This window comes from Phacochoerus africanus, chromosome 7, assembly GCF_016906955.1.
Source record: "Phacochoerus africanus isolate WHEZ1 chromosome 7, ROS_Pafr_v1, whole genome shotgun sequence".
NCBI classification, from domain to species: Eukaryota; Metazoa; Chordata; class Mammalia; order Artiodactyla; family Suidae; genus Phacochoerus; species Phacochoerus africanus.
Window position 1 is genome coordinate 25,982,780 of NC_062550.1, and position 12,583 is coordinate 25,995,362.

Here is a 12,583-nt window from a genome sequence, read left to right on the forward strand (position 1 = left end):
AGAGCTGAGTATTGACTTTGTATCAGGACGGTTCAGGGGCATGGCCAGGGGCCCTCCGCCAGACTGAGACGGGGAGCCTGTGAACTTCCCAGGCTGTTCCATCAGGGTAGAGAACTCTCCTTGGGAGCAGTAGGCTGTGAGAGTTTGCACATCAGATTAATAAAGGACATCCAAATACACCTTGTTTAAGTGCCTTACATACACTGCAGACTACTAGACTAGCAATGCAGGGGGTGGTAACATTTGCATTAAGGAAGAATTGGAAATAATAACTGAAGTTATTATTATTATTACATCTGCTCTCCTCTTTCTTGGCCCCTACAGTAACTCTCCTGTCTATGCCCCGTCCTAGTAGGATCAAGTGCTGTTTGCTTGTCCATATCTCTGCTGGACTGTAAAGTCTGTGTATGGGTCACCACCTCATCCCTCACTGTTGCAGGACCCAAACTTGATACTGGGGGATAGAAAAATAGTACTGTGTTGGATGCATCCTCCTCTGGGGCTAGGTCTTGGCACAGCCTTTATCCCCACCTTCCTTCAGATTCAGGGATTGATGTCTCTCAGGCCCATCCTGGAAATACAGATGAGCCATTCAGAATAACTGTTTGTTGGAGTTCCCGTCGTGGCACAGTGGTTAACGAATCCGACTAGGAACCATGAAGTTATGGGTTCGATCCCTGGCCTTGCTCAGTGGGCTAAGGATCAGGTGTTGCCATGAGCTGTGGTGTAGGTCGTAGACGCGGCTTGGATCCTGTGTTGCTGTGGCTCTGGCATAGGCTGGCAGCTACAGCTCCGATTAGACCCCCAGCCTGGGAACTTCCATATGCTATGGGAGCGGGCCAAGAAAAGACAAAAAAAAAAAAGAATAACTGTTTGGTTTTTTTCTGAATCTAAAACTAGTCTGTGAAAGTCTCTGAGGCCTAGAAACCATCTTCCAAATTCATTTATTTCTTCTTTCAATCACCAAATAAATCTTCTGAAACTAATTGTATGAAGCAATGAGCAAGACACTGTTGGGAAAAATCATGTACAAAACAACGATACTTCCATTTATATATGATGTGCTGTGTGTGTGTGTCATATAGATGTAGACATATGTGTATGATGTAGCCAGAAGAGTCAAAGAAGAGAAAAACCCACCTACCCACCAACCATATTGTCACTCTATGTTATAATATGTAAAAATCCTTTATTGTTAAGGGGCGGCGGGAAACTTCATGTTTTTAGGACGTTACAGAAACTCCAGGGCAACCTATAGTCAATGCCCACAGGAACGGGGGATGCTCACTAGGCAGTTTCTACAGACGGTGGGGGTAGAGGGATGTGGAAGGAGTCAAAGTACAAGGGGGTTACAAGGATGGGGAAGAGGAAGGGAAATAGGAGCACATGCACCTGGGGCTTGGGAAAGGGTTACAGGTGTCTTCAGGATGCAGCCCAGGAGTCCAGAGGTGGAGTGCTGCGGCAAAAAAAAAAAAAAAAAGGAATCACAACCAACCACTGGAGAGGCAGGGGAGAGAGGGAGGGGCCTCTGTGAGGGAGAAGTAGACAGAATGAAAGTCTTAACCTCAGCTCTCCCTGTGGCCTTTGGACTTGAAGACTGAACTCGCCTAACCGCAGGTGTGTGCATCTTCCCTGCTGCCAAGCTTATCAGGCTACTCATTTGTAAATACCATGCACATAGCCTGGGGGGCCCATCCAGAGAGATGCAATGGCAAAGTTCTTATCATCCTGGCTTTCCCCATGAGCCAGGCAAACACACAGCCCCATCCGATGGACCCTGGCACTAATGCTCTCCCAGCCTCATCCAGACCCTCTTCCTCTTTCCAGAAAGCTTTGAGAGAAAGGACAGGCCCACGGATCACTTCCATTTTCAACAGTTTCCCATGAATGAAATAAGACGGCACAATGATCTATGTTGATCCATCTCATCTAATCTCCTGTAAATGCCAGCCCCCTGTACCTCATGTCTATTCTTCCCTGTACCTCGCAGGGTGAGGATGCACCATCAGTGGTGAGATTATGAAGGCTGCAGTTATGGGTCTGGTCCCTCTGAAAAGAGCCTAGATTCACCAGAAAGCATTAAAAGTAGATTTCCACAATATGGTTGTTTCTGCCATGTGTATAAAATACTATAGCAAAATTGCACTGTAATTATCTTTATGGCTGATGCATAACGTTGGAGAGAGTATGTCATCCAGATATAGCTGCCCATATAATTATCTGGCCGTGGGCAGGACTGAAATAACAATCTAATGAGAGTAAAATGATACAGTAAGTACCATGTAATCAGCAAGTTACGGTTATTACGGCTCTTTGTGCCCTTTCACCCGACACTGAATGGGGGGCCAGGCCTGGTCTCTGGGCCCCCGGGGAGTCATGCATAGGCAAGTTCATGGAGAGTCACCTCCTGGTCCTTGAGTCTCCCTTGAGACCAATGAGTGTGGGTAACAGAGCCCCAGGGAGAGGGGCAGGAGTCTCTGTGAAGACAGGCTTCCTGATCCTCCCCTTTCCTCCCCCTACACTTTCTTTCTTTGGTGCAAAGAAAGCCGTCTGTGAGCTGCTATCGCTGTGTGTGGGAAGATGGTGTCCAGGGGGAAGTTTCCGTGTTTTGACAAGACATGTCCCCGGGGGCACTCACCCACATACCAAGTGGAGAGTTGTCAGCCCACTCAGTCCCAGGGTTCAGCCCAGACAGCTCCAGGCAGACAGACCAGAGCCTGCCAGGGACAACACTGGGACATTCCCCACACCTCCCAGACTGCAGCAATCGCAATAAAGCCAACACACAGGGATGTGTGCCTGTCACTATTGTGAATGCTTTGCCTATACCCAAAACCACACCCCTGCGAGACAATGTCATCACCCCCGTTTTTCAGATGAGGCTCAAAAGGGTTATGTAATTGGGCCAAGAGGACACAGCTCGGGAGTGGCAGATCCAGGATTCAAACTCAGGACATGCTTTTATCTATTACATTACCCAGAGCAATTAAAATATAGTTTCCAGGTACTCCCCATTAGATTTCAGAGTTACTTGCATTTCTTCCTAAATCACCCTGGCAAAGAACTATATAGTACCTGGTAACCCAAGATTTGGAGTGGCCTGGGCAGTTTCAGCCTGCCTGGGAAGCAAAATGCTTCACCTATGACTTAGATGTGGGACCTGTAAACATCAGATGATGATCTCTCCATCTTTTGCACGAGAGATCAGGAGAGAATGGAGTCCAAACAACACAAGCTGCCCATCAAAGAAGCCCCAGGGGGAGCCCCTCGACCCCTATTTCCCACCATTCATTCCTGCTCAACGGTCAGCCAGGGTCCATGAGACAGAGGAAAGAGATGAGAAAGGGGTGTGTGCATGTGTGTCTGCATGTGTGCATGCACACTCACAAATAAGCATGCCCTTTTTTTTTAGGGCCACATTTGTGGCATATGGAAGTTCCCAGGCTAGGGGTCTAATCAGAGCTGTTGCTGCCAGCCTACACCACAGCCACAGCAATGACAGATCTGAGCCGTGTCTGCGACCTACACCACACCTCATGGCAATGCCAGATCCTTAACCCACTGAGCAAGGCCAGGGATTGAATCTGCAAGGTCATGGTTCCTAGTCAGATCATTTCCACTGTGCCACGACAGGAACTCCCAAGCACGCAGTTCTAAGTGTCAGGCACTGGCAGCGTATTTAAGGTATTAACAATGAGATTAACTCCCATAGCATCAGAGGAAATGCTCTTCCGGCCACTCCCCCCACCCCATACACACACAGTCCCCTCTCCTCTCCCTGACCAGCAATCCTTACCTCACTCCACACTGGGGGGATACTTGAAGGTGCCAAGGCTGGGAACGTTCTCTTGGTTCCCATCAACAGGAGTGCCTGGGGTGAGGTAAACAATGTACTTAGGAGGGATTTTTCTTCATATGACCTTCACCCTGACCCAACGACAAAGGGCTGACTATGCAGGACCGCTTAGAAGACAGTGTTGAGAAGAGGAGGGATGCTCTGTACCAGAGATGGGGAGGAAGCAGAGCCTCCCTGACCCCCTTTCAGCTGCAGCAGGACTGTCTGTAAAGGCCTCCCGACTCTGCTCCCAGGTCCAAGCCAATTGGGTGGGAGGGGCAGAGGAACTCTCACTGTAGCTAAGAAAAGTCCTCTCTTTCCCTCTGGTGACAAATATAGGCAGTTGACTTCTGCTATATCTTTGCCAGGACCCTACCCCTTCCACCACATTTCCACATGCTCCTACCTGGCTGGATGTTCCTCTTGCCCATAAGACCCACAAAGAAGTCATGCATGTCACCTGCAGAAAAAGGGCCAATTGTCACCAGTGCTGATGAGGGGCTAATACACTGCCCCTGGCATGTGTCAAGACTTCTGAGGATGAGTTTCTGGTCTGTTTCTTTATCTCACTATCCCCCATAGTTAGCAGACTATCTCTTAGGCCCACCTTTTCTGTCTACCTCTCCCTCTCCCACATTCCAAGAACTCTCTAAGATTCTCTCACCCAGCAGGTGCCTGGCCTAGAATCTTCACAGCCACCAAGAGACCTCTTGGTTCCCAATCACCAGCCAGGAGAGGAGACTCTGCCCTGCTCCTCACATCTGCTTCCTCCTACCTCCCTGTGGCCTCTCACATTCAGGAAAGGCTGGCTGAACATTTGCAGCTGGCATGTCATTTGTGCCAGCTGAGAGGGAGCCAGCCAACATAGTCACTGGGCCCTGTGCCCATGGAGCTCTAGGCAAGTGGTCAGCAGAGATGGGGACGGAGAGGAGGCTACTCACGTTTCTGGGGAAGCGATGATTCCTTAGCACCTGTGAAGCAAGAACAGGCATGGAACTGTGTGGTATACTCTGGGAAGTGACCATCAGAATGGGTTCAGATCATAGCCCTCACTTTTTTCGTATTTTTTAGGGCCGCACCTGTGGCATATGGAAGTTCCCCAGCTAGGGGTCGAAATGGAGCTGTAGCTGTCAGCCTACACCACAGCAACAGCAATGCCAGATCCGAGCCGCATCTTCAACCTATACCACAGCTCACGGCAAAACCAGGTTCTTTAACCCATTGAGCAAGGCCAGCGATCGAACCCGTGTCCTCATGGATACTAGCCTGGTTCGTTACTTCTGAGCCACAATGGGAACTCCACAGCCCTCAATTATTCACTAAACCATCTCCAGTCTTCTTCGCACACAAAGGGTCTCCTGGGACAATTTTTTTGTTGTTGTTGTTGTTTTTGTCTTTTTGTTTTTTTGCCATTTCTTGGGCTGCTTCCGCGGCATACGGAGGTTCTCAGGCTAGGGGTTGAATCGGAGCTACAGTTGCCGGCCTACACCACAGCCACAGCAATGTGGGATCCGAGCCGCGCCTGCAACCTACACCACAGCTCGCGGCAACGCCGGATCCTTAATCCTTAACCCACTGAGCGAGGCCAGGGATCGAATCCGCAACCTCATGGTTTCTAGTCGGATTCGTTAACCACAGATCCACAACGGGAACTCCTCTCCTGGGACAATTTAATTCTCAGAATTCTGCCCACACGCCCCTCTCCCCGGGGCTGCTTCCTACCCACGCTAGCCTTGCTCAGCATTTTGAGCAATCCATCCAGGGAGATGGAGCGGCTGTCACAGAGTTTCCGGAGCAACGACGAGGGCAGCTGGTAGAGATTTGAGTCCTTCTAGGGAAGAGAAACAAAGAAGGCTGAGGAGGAAGCTCACACCCAATCCACTCACTCATTTCCCACAAGAAATGGCCTCTTCTTGAGCCCATTGCAGCTGAACCTGATCTTATTTCCTCTTGTTTACCCTGGAGGAAAAGTGGGCTCTCAAAGTGTGGTCCATGGACCAGCAGCATTATCGCTGGGAGCTTGTTAGACATGCATTCTCTCAGTTCTACCCCAGACTTACTGAGACAAAATCAGCATCTTTAGCCGGCCTCCAGGTGATTCATATGCCCAGCAAGTTTTGGGAAGCACATGTTAAGGGGACATATTGGACACCCCTGTGTGCTGACCAAGTGTCCCAGTTTGTTCAGATATGTGAGGATTTTGGTGCTTAAGCTGAGACAATCCTGGGAAAACTGGGACAATTGATCACGTTATCTCTCAAGCTCAAAGGGGGCTAACCTTCAGGCCCCTCTCCCGGCTCCTACCACTTCTCAGTGAGAAAGGCCACTGGTTCTTTTCTCCTTGGTTCTTTTCTCCTGAAGTGGTCTGACCAAGGATGTAGTTGCCCTACTAAATGAGTGAGCCACGAGTCCCCCAAGAAAGGCTCACCAGACAGAGCTAGTGCCCTCTGCTCTGTGCTCCATAATTGGGTCACAGACAGGACTCCAGCCTGGGGACAGGTGGGGGCAGGCAGCGGGCACACTGCGGGTTCTTTTCTCCTGAAGTGGTCTGACCAAGGATGTGGTTGCCCTACTAAATGAGTGAGCCACTAATCCTTCCCAAGAAAGGCTCACCAGACAGAGCTAGTGCCCTCTGCTCTGTGCTCCATAATTGGGTCACAGATAGGACTCCAGCCTGGGGACAGGTGGGGGCAGGTAGCGGGCACACCTGCGGTCCTGCAATTGCCCCACTCTGCACTCTGTCTGTGGATGACTCTCCACCCACACTTCCTGCTGCCTCCCCCTCTCTTTTCTTCTCCATCGGTTTCTGCCTCTGGTTTTCTTTCCCTCTCCCCTTTCTGCCCTGCATTTAGAATTTCAGGAAGGCAGCAGGCAGCATGCTCACAATGAAGGCTCATCTCCTCCACAATTGAACCCCATGCCAAATGGACTGCCAAGCAGGGGTTCTTAATCATCTTGTTGATTTTTTTTTTTTTTAAGCAACCTGGGGACAGCAGCATGGTTGGTGGGTATACATCACACGCCCAGCTAATTGTAGCTGCAGAAGACAATGACAATGATCACATTTGGAGATTTTCATCTTGAATCTCAGTGGTGCCTCCTTCTGCAGAGCCCAGGGGTCCTTGGGGCTGCTGAGCACAAGCAGATGCGTATTACCCAAGATGCACCCTCAAACGTGCCAATCTGGATGCCCAGGAACACATATATTCTATCCTTCTCCCATCCCAATTTCCCTCATCCTCACAGACCTGTGACAAGAAGAGGCAGGATAGCAATTTCTTTCTCTTACTGACCCAGAGGGGCAAGGTCTCGAAGCAAAGTTGTCTTGGAGCAACAGACCCAGATATTCTGACTCTCTCCAGCTGGAACTTTGGGTTCCACATACAGTGTCCAGCCCATATTTGGCACTCTCTCTATGTTTTCTGAACTGGTTCTGGTCCTTTGGACCTGGTGCAACTACTGCCACCTGCAAAGCTGCCAGCCTATGACGCCCTGGAACACCCTACCAGCTGGACGAAGGCTAGTGATCCCTCTCTTTGCCCAGCACATAGCTTCCCATGCAGCTACTTCCCCAAATGGTTCAAATACTCTGTGCATCTCCTGTAATGAGATGCTGAACAGATTTGAGCTGGAGAGGCAGTTAGACTTCACACACTGAATTTGTAATAAGTTCCACCTGTAATCATCTTAAAAGCATTCGTACCAATGTAATTGCTGTCATTTCAAAATCTTGAAAAGACTTCCTCTCTGCCCTCCCCTGGTACCCCTACCCTGACAAGTCCTATTCATTTTCTTAGAGAAACTTTGGAAATTGGGGCCCCAATTTGTTTTGTGTCTTTTTCCTATCCTGAACTAAGCAGAGGCTAGAGGGGGACATGGGAGAGGAGAGAAGAAGGATTTGGGATCTAGGAACCTGAGGTTACTAGAGGTGGATGAGTGGGGGATAAGGGAATTTATCTACATTTTGGAAACAAAATAATACACAAAACTGATAGGTAAAAGAGCATACAAATGACCATTTGGGAGAGAAATTCTGTGTTTCATACCATCCAGGAAGCGGGGAAGATCTGTCCGTCTGCAAAGGGACAGAACCTGAGCTGGACCATAAGGAATAGAGACGACCCTAGCTGCCCCTCCTAGTACCACACAATCACCAAGTGATCAGACAATCGACCAACCAAACAATATATTAGTGGGGTACCTTTTACATATAAGGTATCAAAGACAGGCAGAGGGACAGGGACACTGACAGACATACTGGGAGACAGAAAGTGAGGCCACCAGAGAGGCAGGATAGTCTAACCCTCCGATGGGTAACGTAACTCCCAATCTGCCTGTCCACCTTCCTCCCTACAGCTTGTGGAACAGGCAGAGTGTGGCTCCCATGGTGGTGCCCAGGACTCTGCCAGGGCGGGCAAGCCAGAGGGGGTGCCTTACCTTACTGTGGCCCCCACCGGGCATCAGCTGCTCCTGAGACTCCTCACAGGCAGCCCCCAAACTCCGAGCCAAGCTGAGGGCCAGGATGGCTACGAAGAGCAGGGTGCTTCGCATGATACCTAGGAGAGCAGAGGGACAAGGACAGGAAGGCAAAGAGGGAGACACAACTCGGTGCAAATGCAGGAGATGTTCACGATCAACGGCCTGGCCTGACCCTGCTTCCCCAGCGCTTCCAATCCTCCTGCCCAAGCCTTGGGCTGGGAGAGTCTCTGAGCAGAAGGGGCTCGGTCTCCCTGCTCCCTCATCACGTATTTCCCCAGGATGTGCACCTGCCAATGAGCAATGGTGCAATGGTGCCGGGGACTCTAGGCTCCCAGGGAAGATGATAGATTTATAGGACATGCATGGGTCTATTTCCTTAGTTGGCCAGAAGAAGGATCCTGGATGCTATTTTCCAGCCCTAGGTAGCCCCAAGACTTAGGCAAAAACTTTCTAATATTGGAAGAATCAGTCTGTACTCATGACCTCCAAACATCACTACATCAACCTCTATCGACTCTGCTAATCTTCCCAGTATCCTGCTCCCCGATCAAAGGCTGCCACCTTTATTCCCTCCTGACTCTGCCCTGTCCTATGGTGCCACCTCCAACCAGCCAACATTCTCCCGCTTGTGCCTACCTGTGGAGCAGCTTTGAGCCTAGGGCAAATGGTCTAACAAGATCCGGGAGCTGGCCGAAGACTGCCCGCTCCCCACACACGCTGCTGGCGCTGCTGTGAAGAGAGAAAGGGGGAGTGGAGGGGCTCTGGGAATGTGGCAGGAACTCCAGCCCAGCTCCCTGATAAAGGCTCTGGGAGGGTCTGGGGGAGCCGGGGGAGGGGCTGAGAATCACCAATCCCAGGGTGGCTGGAGGGGAGGGGAAAATTGGTGGGGGGAGAGGGGGATATAGGCTGCAGCCACACACACACACACACACACACACCACAAACCCAGCAGAGAGCTGGAGTTACAGCAGCCCACAGTCACACACAAACACACACACACACACACACCACAAACCCAGCAGAGAGCTGGAGTTACAGCAGCCCACAGTCACACAAACACACACACACACACCACAAACCCAGCAGAAAGCTGGAGTTACAGCAGCCCACAGTCACACACACACACACCACAAACCCAGCAGAGAGCTGGAGTTACAGCAGCCCACAGTCACACACACACACACACACACACACACACACACACACACACACACACCACAAACCCAGCAGAAAGCTGGAGTTACAGCAGCCCACAGTCCAATAGCCCCTGAGCTGGACATGCTAAAGGACAGTGTCTCATAGGGTTTGTCACAAAATTTCCATGCCAGATCTAACTCAATAGGCGCAGTTCCTGGGTTCTTTCTCCTCTTTGTCCACCCGCCAGCTCCTTGCCCTTTAAACTTCCAGCCTCAACTGCCAGTCTGAAACAATTTCTCGCAGGGGCTTCTCTGACCCTCCTCCCATCAGGACGACCAGGCTCAGGACCCTGAGGACTGGGCAGTGAGTCTGACACCCGCTTCCAGTCCTCAGTTCTCCCTCTATCCCCCTTCCGGCTGAAGCTGACCCATCATGCATTGGTCCTCAGAACAACTGAGGGTCAGCATTTCCCTCTGCAGAGAATACAGAGATCGCCAGTGTGTCTGTCTCCCTCTGCCACCTCCCCAGCGCTAATGCCTCTCCCCTTGGCCCTGAATCAGACTGACTTGGTTGCATCCTTCCAGGGTTCTAACTTGTATCCTTCCTGTAGTCATCTCTGAAAGGAGGAGCAGAACACCACAGCTGAGCTCTTCCCCTATCTTCGCCCCCATTCCAGCATTGATCCTTAATTGCTTCTTTTTCTCCTCACAGTTACATTTTCTCCCCACTCTGATCTGTCTACCTACAGTTCAGGCATCTTCTCCCCTGAACTTGCAAGCCTCTAGTTCCCACCCCACAGTTGAGGAAGCTTATTCTGCCCAATTCACACCCAAGGTAGAGAGCCCCAGGGGACAGTCTGAGTCAGTCAGGATTTGAGACAGACACAGAGAAAAACGCTGCTGCAAGAGATGAGGGGAGGCAAAGGGAAAGCCAGCTTCAGAGCAATCATCGCTCACAGCATTTACAGTGGGTGCGGGGTTTGAATATTTGCAAGGTGCTTCAGCAGAGAGAAACCCGATCAATTTTCACCACCACCACCATGTGAGAAAGAAACATCCCTATTTTCAGATGAGGGAACTGAGGCCCAAAAAGTTCAGTCACAGGCTCCTGGACATAGAGCTACTGGAGAACAGCCTCAAATTCAGGTTTTTCTCACACCAAACCTCCCCTTCATTTTACTGCACTTGTCTGTACTTTGAACAGCAAGGGAGCAGTGGCATCTCCCAGAGGGAGCAGAGGTTCACTTTCCCAACAGACCTGAAGGTCTGGGATCTTGTACTCTTCTACATCTTGGGACCTGGAAGGGAATCATAGCTCTGTTGTATATTTACTACAAAGACTCCTGCTCACCAGCACCGTGCCCAATCAGCTGCCACTCCATTCTCCATATGCTCTTGTCTCTTTCCTTCGTGTATATGTTACCTCAGACATACTGTGATTTTACTTATAGTCTGTCCATCCCACTTCCCCATCAGAAAGTCAGCATTACAAGCGCAAGGACTTTCATCTGTTTGCTACTGGATTCCTAGCTCTAGAGTGTGTGGCGTATAATAGGTGCTCAATAAAATTTTATAAAACAAAAAAAAGAAAGCCCAAGTCCAGCTACTTGCATTGTACCCACAATAGGAATTGCTCATAGAGCCTCTCAAGCCCTGCTAGTGTCCCCAAATATTTGTCTCCCCATCCCACTCACCCTGTGGCTTGGGTCATATTGAGAAGTCATTCTGGCTGCACAGGGCCCCACGATCACCCCGAGTCAGGGCAGCAGCTAGATCTCAAGGCCCCCGTATTATGTGAGAGTCTAATGAGGCCTCATTTAAAGTTTCCCATTACCCAGCTAATTACAGGGCCATGTGGGACAACCATGGCCCAGGACCCAAAGTTGGGATCCTTTGGTGGGATGAAGGGTAGAAGTGGAAGTCTGTTTACATGTAAATGCTATGACTGGTTCATGCCTTTGAAAAGTTTAGGTGCTATTCCTAATCGGACCTGGCCAACTCCCACCTCCTCCCCTCCTCCCTCCTCATCAATCTGGGAGAGGAGGTCCAAGCTGGGCAGGCTAGAGGGGATTAGGGGTGCAGGAGGAAGATCATGTTAGACTGAGGGCTGACTAAAGCCTCCTGGGTCCCATCTCTGCATCAGCCTCCCTCCCCCAGTCAAGCCATCCAGCCCAGCCCCCAAGCCACGGCACTAGGGAAGCAAGGCTTCAGCAAAGGTCCACCATGAATAATGTCCTTTGATGATGAGGCATCTCAGAGAGGATGGCAGGAGCCAAGGCTGGAGGGGGTGAGGGAATGGCAGGGAGAATTGATCACCCCTTGATCTCTGGGATTAGCAAGGACTTGAAAGAACTGATGCTAAATCAGAGAGGTGATGAAGGAGGGAGGCTTTGGAGGGCTAGGACAGGCTGGCCCTCTCTTTGCCCACAGATCATATGCAAATAGCATGTAAAGCAGCTGTTGCTGCTGCAGAGCACCTAGGTGTTTTTCCTTAGAACACTTGCTCTTCATTTGAGCCTGTCACTGGCCCAGAAGAGCAGGGTCCCTAGCAGATCCTTCCTCTGGAGCTCCCCTTCTATGTTGATGGGGTGTGTTGGGGTAAGGCCAGGAAAAGGTTGAGGTGAGAGGAGATAGATTGGCTGACTGTTCCCAGGGGTCAAGATGGAGCATGTGCTTGTGTGCACCAGATGGCCTGTGTGTGTCCACCACATGCACAGCTTGGTGCAACGCATGGACCTCTTCAATGTCCTGGAGGGGTGCTGAGGGCGGGTCCAGGGCCACACAAGGCCCTGGATGGAGATCCAGTGAAGAATGGAAGGATGACAGCTTCTGTGTCCTGTGTCATCCTGCAGCCAGGACAACAGCTGGGGGATGACCCACAGAGCGAAGAATAGGAGAGCCCCTCAGACCTGGGGAAGGAACGGGCCAATCCAGGAGGGCTGAGGCAGAGGTGGTTTGTGCCATGAGATGCTAGTATGGCCCCTCATAGAGGTTAGGGGACGCCAGGATGGCTTGTGCCCCGCAGAGGCTCAAACCACCTAGACTTTGGGTGGGCAGTGGAACTTCAGCTTTTCCCATCATGATGGAGCCAATTCAAACCCTCTAACACAGGTAGGGAAACAGAGCCCCTGCA

The 12,583-nt window shown here is 50.8% G+C and overlaps 1 protein-coding gene across 2 annotated transcripts; it reads right to left on the reverse strand.

The window, feature by feature from the left end:
* Positions 1 to 1,172: 1,172 nt before the first annotated feature.
* Positions 1,173 to 9,099, reverse strand: TAC3 (tachykinin precursor 3). 2 transcript variants are annotated; one of them, XM_047786977.1, is made up of 7 exons: positions 8,951 to 9,099; positions 8,273 to 8,391; positions 5,558 to 5,663; positions 4,777 to 4,806; positions 4,242 to 4,295; positions 3,797 to 3,871; positions 1,173 to 1,456 (listed from the first exon to the last, which is right to left on the reverse strand). In XM_047786977.1, the coding sequence occupies exons 2-6, from the start codon at positions 8,384 to 8,386 to the stop codon at positions 3,798 to 3,800; spliced, it is 378 nt and encodes a 125-aa protein (XP_047642933.1). In that variant the 5' UTR covers positions 8,387 to 8,391; positions 8,951 to 9,099; the 3' UTR covers positions 1,173 to 1,456; position 3,797. The 2 variants fall into 2 exon arrangements, with proteins under 2 accessions (XP_047642933.1, XP_047642932.1); XM_047786976.1 differs by having other exon boundaries at positions 5,558 to 5,666; positions 8,951 to 9,095.
* Between the last annotated feature and the right edge of the window lie 3,484 nt (positions 9,100 to 12,583).